The 7168-nt window shown below is 59.2% G+C and overlaps 1 protein-coding gene across 3 annotated transcripts in view; it reads right to left on the bottom strand.

The window, feature by feature from the left end:
- Window positions 1–7168, bottom strand: part of SBNO2 (strawberry notch homolog 2) — a 41111-nt gene that overhangs the window by 19238 nt on the left and 14705 nt on the right. For all 3 annotated transcript variants that reach the window (XM_045300096.1, XM_004716990.2, XM_045300097.1), the window contains 2 exons: window positions 6021–6097; window positions 4959–5079 (listed from right to left, as the gene is read on the bottom strand). In XM_045300096.1, the coding sequence (XP_045156031.1) occupies window positions 4959–5079; window positions 6021–6097 (198 nt within the window). The remainder of the gene's footprint in view (window positions 1–4958; window positions 5080–6020; window positions 6098–7168) is intronic.

Raw genomic sequence — 7168 nt, 5'->3', positions numbered from 1 at the left:
AGTATCCCGTGTCTGTGCAAAGCCAGGGAGCAGTGTGTCTTCACAGTGCCTGTGCAAAGCTCTGTGGGAGGAGGGGTGTGCTGTTTCCGTGCTAAGCAGCCCGCAGTGACAGGACAGCATGGCTGGCCAAAGAGCCGGGGAACCCGCACCTTCTAGAAGCCCGGGGCTACCTGTGCTGTGCACACAGCCCACTTGGCTCTCTGCAGCACCGGGGAGGCTCCTCACCATCCTCCATGGAAGGGAGGCAGGAGGACCATGCAGAACTGCCTCGAGTCCCCAGGGGAGGGAGAGGCTGTCCAAGAAAGAACACTCTCAGTGCTGGGGGGCTCAGGAAGCCAGCCAGGCGGGGCACCCAGGCCCACCCACACCAAGCCCTGTGCGCACAGCAATGGTGGCAGGAACCCAGTGCCCAGCAAAGGGACGGCCTCAGAAGGAGCCCAGGCAGAGCAGCACTGCCCCGTGGGTCTCCAAAGCTGGACTGTCCCTTGGAGCACTTGGGGGTTTGAGTGCGAGCCGACCTTTCAGTTAGAAGCGCAGTGCTTAGTCCACTACGGCACCAGGACGCCTCCAACACCGGAGGCTGTCTCAAGGGCACCGCAGTTCCCATACCAGTCACAACCTGATGGGCCTGGGCCAAGGCCTGGGAGGTCTGCTCGGGGCCGTGGGCAGAAAGGACTGTGTCGAACTCTGCTGCAGGCTGACCCACGAAGGTCATGGAAACGGCTCAGACAAACCAACATGGTGGGGGCCTGGTGCTCAGAACCAGAGTTCCCAGGGACACAACACAACTGGCCTGACACGATCCACAAGAACAAGGTTCCACGTGCTACTGTGGACAGTGGCAGCTGGGCATGAGCAGCTTGTGGACAACCATCTAACATGCAACTAGCAGCCACTCTTCACCGGAGGGAAGACACAGGGACACAATGGGTCCAGTGCACTAATGCCCCCCACACCAGTCTGCCCTCCCTGAGCCCAGAAGAACTGGATGGTGTGTGGCCACCACTGCTGACCATCCTGACAGGGGTCACAGCAGGACCTGGAGCAGGGGAAAGAGAGGTGGGACAGAATTCACACTCATAAAAAAGACCTGGCTTGGGGTCTCAAGACTGGTCCATAGTCACGCTTCTGACCAGGAGCTGACCCCACATACGAGGCGCAATAAGGTGGGCAGCCACACTGGGAAGCTCACACCCCTTAGAGCAAGTAGCCTCACGAGGTGGGCAGGCAGGCGAGAACCCTGGGAACATGCTGTCACTCAGCAGCGTATGCACCGTTGGATGAAAACGTAGTCTGTCGTCCTCAACCAGTAACCACTGAAGAGAAAGTTAGGACTCGGGGAAGCAGACTCCAGACACAGTGCATCCACCTGCGGCTTGTGCAGGGGGTCTCCTTGTGGGATATAAAAAGGTTTTTCCCCAGCTTTGTCTCCCTCAAAGATATGCCAAACCTTCGAGGCTGTTTGCCAGCACATGGTGGGAGGTCAGATGCTTAGAGATGTTCTCCCTGAAGGCATTCAGCCATCAGACTACTGTCTGGTCCACTGTAGGTGGGGCTCACACCTTACTGATAAGGATAGTCATTGTTTCCATGGAGAGCCAGAGAACAGGTCACACCTGATCAGTGACATCCAAAGTTAGGCTGCCTTCCTGAATCTAGGATCCGTCCATCTTGTCACCTGTGTACCCCCAATCCCTCCCCTTCCTATTTGGTTGAAGTATACCTTTAGATCTCCCCCTCTTATTACCGCATTACCTATAGTACAACCCCTTCCTGTGACGTATGTCTTTACCTGTAATTAGAGGGCTTGCCATGCCCCCCCCCAAAATATATAACCCTTGGTTAGAAATAAATCCCCACCCCACCCCGGTTGCTCTCTCCCTGTCCTCCTTCCCCACTCCCTCTCCCCTGACATTCCCACCTTCCATATCCCCAAGTGGACCACCAAGCTTGGCTGAGGTGAGCATGCTACCATGAAATGTGTCTGCCGCCTTCATTTTACTTTCTCTCTTCTATCTCTCTTATTGCCTATGTCTTTACCGAAACCTTTACATATTATCGCTGTACAATTGCGCCTGCCGGGCCAGTGATGATTTGTTAGGGGCTGGCTCTTCTGACATCTCCTGAGCATGTCCAGCACAGATCTCAGCTCCGAGGAGGCAGCAAGTCCACTGTCCGGTGCCCGTCCCATGGCAGCCATACTGCAGGAACTCCACTGATGAGGAGGGAGTTCACAGCACAGCACCCCAGCCCCAGTAGTTTGCCCAGAGCACGAGCTGGCTGGCTGATGAGCAAGAAACCACCCCCACGGGAGGACCCAGGGCTGAGGGGCATGGGCTAGGCGCTGAGTTCAGGGAGAAGCCTGTCTGGGAGAGACAGGTTATGAAAAGTGGGGTGTCTACCCCCTACCCCAGGCCCACCACAAGTGATGCCCCACCATTCTGCAGGGGGCGGGCTTCTGGGTGAAGATGGGCTGCGGCTCCCATGGGTGAGAGTGGAGTTGGCAAGGGGCACTGCTCTGGGAGAAGCTCCTGCTGCAAAGAACAGTAGAGGAGAGTGGTGGTGGGAAGCCACATGTGACCCTGAGGAGATGGGGGACACTGAGGTGGGGTGGGGAGCACCCCTCTTCCTGGAAGAAGGATAAAGCAGGGATGATGGGCACCCCAGAGTAGGGGCAAAGGCTGGAGGTGGGGGGCGGGTTGCTGAGAGAAGGCTACCTGGGGGCCCAGGCAGAATACCCCCAGATGCCTGCAGGCCCCCCCAGACCCCCCCCCACCTGTCTGCAGGCTCCCCAGGGCTGTTTTCAGGCGCCCCTCTACAGCAGTCTGCAGGGTCCAACCCAGGCCCTGCCCTCCCCCTCAGTTCTTCGAAGGAGGAGTGGGCGTGCCAAGACTTCCTGTAAGAATAGTCCAGCCAGCTCTACACTGTTTACTCTCCCTGCAGAATGACTGCCGGGAACTGCAGAGCCGAGGGTGCAGGGCCGGCCGACCCCTGATCCCCCAGCAGCCACTCAGCCCAATCAATGCTTGTGTCCCACGAGTAGGGGCAGCTACCACTTTCCCTGGCCGGCTATGACCACATCCGTCTTCTCAGAAGATCCGGGGGAGGCCGTAGACGGCATGCCCCTTAGTCACCTGACTTGCCTCACCTGTATGTGGAGGGCACTTGGACATGGCTCAGTCCTGTGATGTGGCAGCTAGGGGGGACCCTGAGGGGACCCCCCAGCAGCGCTGGCGGCAGAGCTGCACCAGGCTTTGAGCTCCCCTACTGAGTGTTGGAAGGCCGCCTGGCAGGCTGCTCAGAGGGGCATGGTGGCCTAGTGTTCCCAGTCCCCCCAGGAGAGGTTGCCTGACTCTGCACGGTACCCAGGAGAGTCAAGCTGGGGTCCCATGAGCTGCCCAGCCCCACGGGAAGCAGACACCAGTCGCACATGGAGGTGGGGCTGCTGGGAAGCTGGGACTTGAGCTGAGCTGTGTGGACTGTTGACCACCTTGGGGGTGGGGTGGGCCCTCCGGGCTTAAGCCACAGCAGCAGGGTTTACCAAGCACCAGACACTTCCCAGATTACACCAGTCTCCCCCACCCCCTCAACACTGTAGAACCCAAAAGGGCTCCCTCTAGAGGCTACGGGGAGAAGCGTCTCCCACCTCTTCCAGGTTCTTGAGGCCCTGCCGTCCTAGGTCCCAGCCCTTCCTGTGTCTTTTGGGGCCAGCACCCATGGCCACACCAAGTCATCGACAGTAACCCTGTCTGCAGTTCAAGGCTCAGAAGGAAGTCTACCAGACCCTACGCGCATGTGCTGGCCCCTGGTCCTTCACTGCAGCATGATGTCCTGGCGGGAGATGCAACCACCGGCTAGGTTCTGAAGGCAGGGGTGTCAGCAGGCCCAGGGGACCAGGCGACAGAAGAGTGGGGCAGAGCACATTACAGATAAAGGGGTGAGTAGAAGGAATGAGTAGGGGTGAACTGTCTCCATGGGCCCCTCTGTGGAGAATCTGACCTTAAAGTCAGGAGAACTTCTACCCCTCAGATAGCCCTCTGTGCCTCAGTTTTCCCATCCACACACAAGGATAAAACACCAGCCCACCACAGCAGGGCTCCCTTCCACATAGCCATGCTGTGCAGGCAGCCCGGGGCTAGGGTGTCTGAGTGCAGGGTGGAGGTCAGGGTCAGGGTGTCTGAGTGCAGGGTGGAGGCCAGGGTCAGGGTGTGCGTTAGGGGGTGGGGGCCGGGGTCAGGGTGTCTGAGTGCAGGGTGGGGGCCTCTGCACAGTCACTGTCGGTCTGCCCTGCAATTGGCCACCATGGTCACACTGACTCGGTGACAGTGGTCTGGCTTAGAGGCACTACTCAGCGAGCAACAACAGAGCCACGGGGACAGAGCCAGCGTACGAGTGTGCTGCCGGCCCACGTCACATCTGAGTGGCTGCACAACACGAGGGCCAGACAGGCCAGACATGCCCCCCAAAGACCGGCATGCAGCCCAGCCTGGCCCCACTTAACACGTGCCACAGCCAGCTCCTCCATGTGCAGCCCCCATACACCATGCCCAGCAGAGCCTCCCCCGCTGGGAATGGCCCTCCAGGCAGTGGCCTGGGGACAGTCACAGTGTAAAGAAGTCCCCACGGCACTGGCAACAGCAGCACCCTGGAAAGACCCTGAATGTCCCTCCAGAAGGCTGTCTGATGTGTCACCAGAGCACCAGGGGCGGTGGGGGCAGAGGTGTAGGGGACAAGTGACAAGTGTAGGGGGAGGGTGGGGGAGGAGGTGGGTGTAACCATGGGCAGCTGGGTGGAAAGGTGGCACAGGGGAGTGGGGGGCAGGATACCTGGTGAGGTGGGTTCAAGCTGTGGCCTGAGGCCATGGTCAGAGCCATGGGTAACTGGGGAGGTCCCTGCCCATGGGGCTGTCTCTTCCCAAGGACCAGCTGTGTCTGCCTGGCCCCAGAGGTCTATCTTACCTGAGGGACGTGGCTGCTCTTTGGTAGGTAGCTGCGGTCATAGGTAGAGACATAGCTGGTATCCGGGCCAGGTTGACCTCCCACAGCTGGGTACAAGTAGGAGACAGAAGTCCCAAACTGGCTGGAGGGAGAGATGTACAGAAAGTGATGGGATCCTCGTTCCAGCCCCTGGGGAGCCCACTCCACAGCCATCTGCAGTGGGCAGCCAGGCCACAGGGTCTAAGTACACCGGCCAAGGTTGTGCCCTGGGGCTTCCCTGCCTGACCACACTGCCATCTACCCTCTCAGTAAAGGGGCTGGTGGGACCCTATGGCTGCCTACATCCCATACTCTGAGGCCAACTCTGTCTGGGTACAGAGAGGTCTCAGAGACAATGGCAGTCCTGGGACACAGCACACACACACACCCATCAACCCAGGCCAAGAAACTGGCTCAGGAAGGAGGAGGCTGGACACAGCCAGGAGCAGAGCAGTGAGCCAGCTGGTCCTCAGCGGCGGAGCTCGCTGCCAGCTCCACAGCCCCTTCCCTAGCCTTCCCTGCTTACAGGTCTCCCACCCCGGGCCTGTCTCGCTCTGGGAGTGTGTCCAACCTAGCGGGAGAGCACTGGGTGAGCCTAGAGCCTGGACTGACGCCCCTGGGACCCACCTCTTTCTGCCTGCTCTGTCCCAGTGGTTCCCCAAACCGCTCCTTAACCAGAGGGCAGCTCCTCAACTCCTGGGCTCCAGCGGTGCCCGCCCCCCCACCTGCCCCAGCCCTTGGGTTTCCACCCTGCAGGCTCTGACTGCTCAGCTGCTGCCCTTGGTGGGAGTGCCCCACTCACCCCCTAGAGTTCCTGGACACCCCCATGGATTCTGCCTCACAGGATCCCTGCAGGACAGAATGGTGGGCCTGTCCCTGTCGCTGTGCAGGCTGGAAGCATCCAGGGGGCAGACAGCCTCACTTTTCTCCTGAGGAGTGGCTGGCCTTGCAGTGAGCAGCCCAGCATGTAACCCCACAGGGGGATGGCAGAAGGTCAGTTTTCAGCCCAGCCCCTCTCCCCTCCCCCATCTCTATTGCACTTACTGGCTGTCGCTGGGGAAGGCCGGGTATGGTGCTGATGGAAAGTAGCTCTCCCACCATGGGTAGTGCAGCATGGTGTTCTGGAAGACAGGAGGGGCAGGTCAGGGGCAGGCGGGAGAAGGGTACCTACCTGCCTGTCCAGGACGAGCCACCTCGCCAGGGGCCAGTGCCCCAGCATCCCTCTCTGAGAAAACCAGCTTGGTGCACGATGACACTCAGATGACACTCAGGGGTGTCAGCATCCAGCCCCCAGAAGGGAAGACCCGAATGACCCAGCGAGTTGACCGTGAACGTCTGTGTCACGAGAACTGTGTGTGTCTGTATGTGTCTGCGTGTCTTGTCCCCAGGAATTCCGTGTGTGTGTGTGTGTGTGTGTGTGTGCTGTCATGGGAAGCCTTGTGTGTGTGTGGGGGGGGGCGTCAGCTAAATGAAATCTGTCAAAATTAAAAGCTGGAGAGGCAGAGCCCCAGGCCCCTCCCAGCACCAAAGCCTACGGCTCAGATGAGGGGCACAAACCTCCAGGGGACACGCAGTGAACCTGGAATATTCTAGAGTGGGACTCAGCCACAGTCCCACTCATCCTCTGTAACAAACTCTGAACATCCCAATTGGAGGCCAGTGAGGAGGGGCTGCTGAGAAGTGAATTACGAGACTGTGAGCCCAGAAGGTATAGCCTGATGGCAGGGTGGGGCGTGTGCTGAGGGCCTCTGTTTTACAACACACCAGGTGTTGCCAAAACAGGGCCTACCCCTATCCCCCTTGCTCCTAGACCAGGGATCCTGGCAAACAGGGCCAAAGCCTCAGCCAGGAGGCAACCAGAGACACCTGTCCACCTCCCATAAATTGCCTGACCCCAGTGAGCCAATCAAAGCCTTCCCAAGGATTTTCTATAGGCCCCGGGAACCGGTTGGCCCAAGAATAGACTTGTGACCCCAACCAGCAAATCAGAGCCTTCTTCTCATGGCTCCTTCTTCAAGGAGGCAGGGCTAGGGTGTGACTTGCTCAGGGACTGGCCCTTGATGCTGATCCACCAATCAGAGTGCTCCTGGGTGACTCCCCTGCGATGAAGCTCACACGAGGATGGTAAGTGGGGCCACCAGGTCAATGAGGGCAGAACACTCAATTAGCTAAAGTTTCCAAGCAAGGGCTCC

Source organism: Echinops telfairi, unplaced genomic scaffold (assembly GCF_000313985.2).
Source record: "Echinops telfairi isolate 266 unplaced genomic scaffold, ASM31398v2 ScPeMD7_7459;HRSCAF=8497, whole genome shotgun sequence".
In the NCBI taxonomy this organism is placed as follows: domain Eukaryota; kingdom Metazoa; phylum Chordata; class Mammalia; order Afrosoricida; family Tenrecidae; genus Echinops; species Echinops telfairi.
The sequence above is the reverse complement of the archived record's forward strand: the minus strand, read 5'-3'. Positions and strand labels throughout refer to the sequence as shown.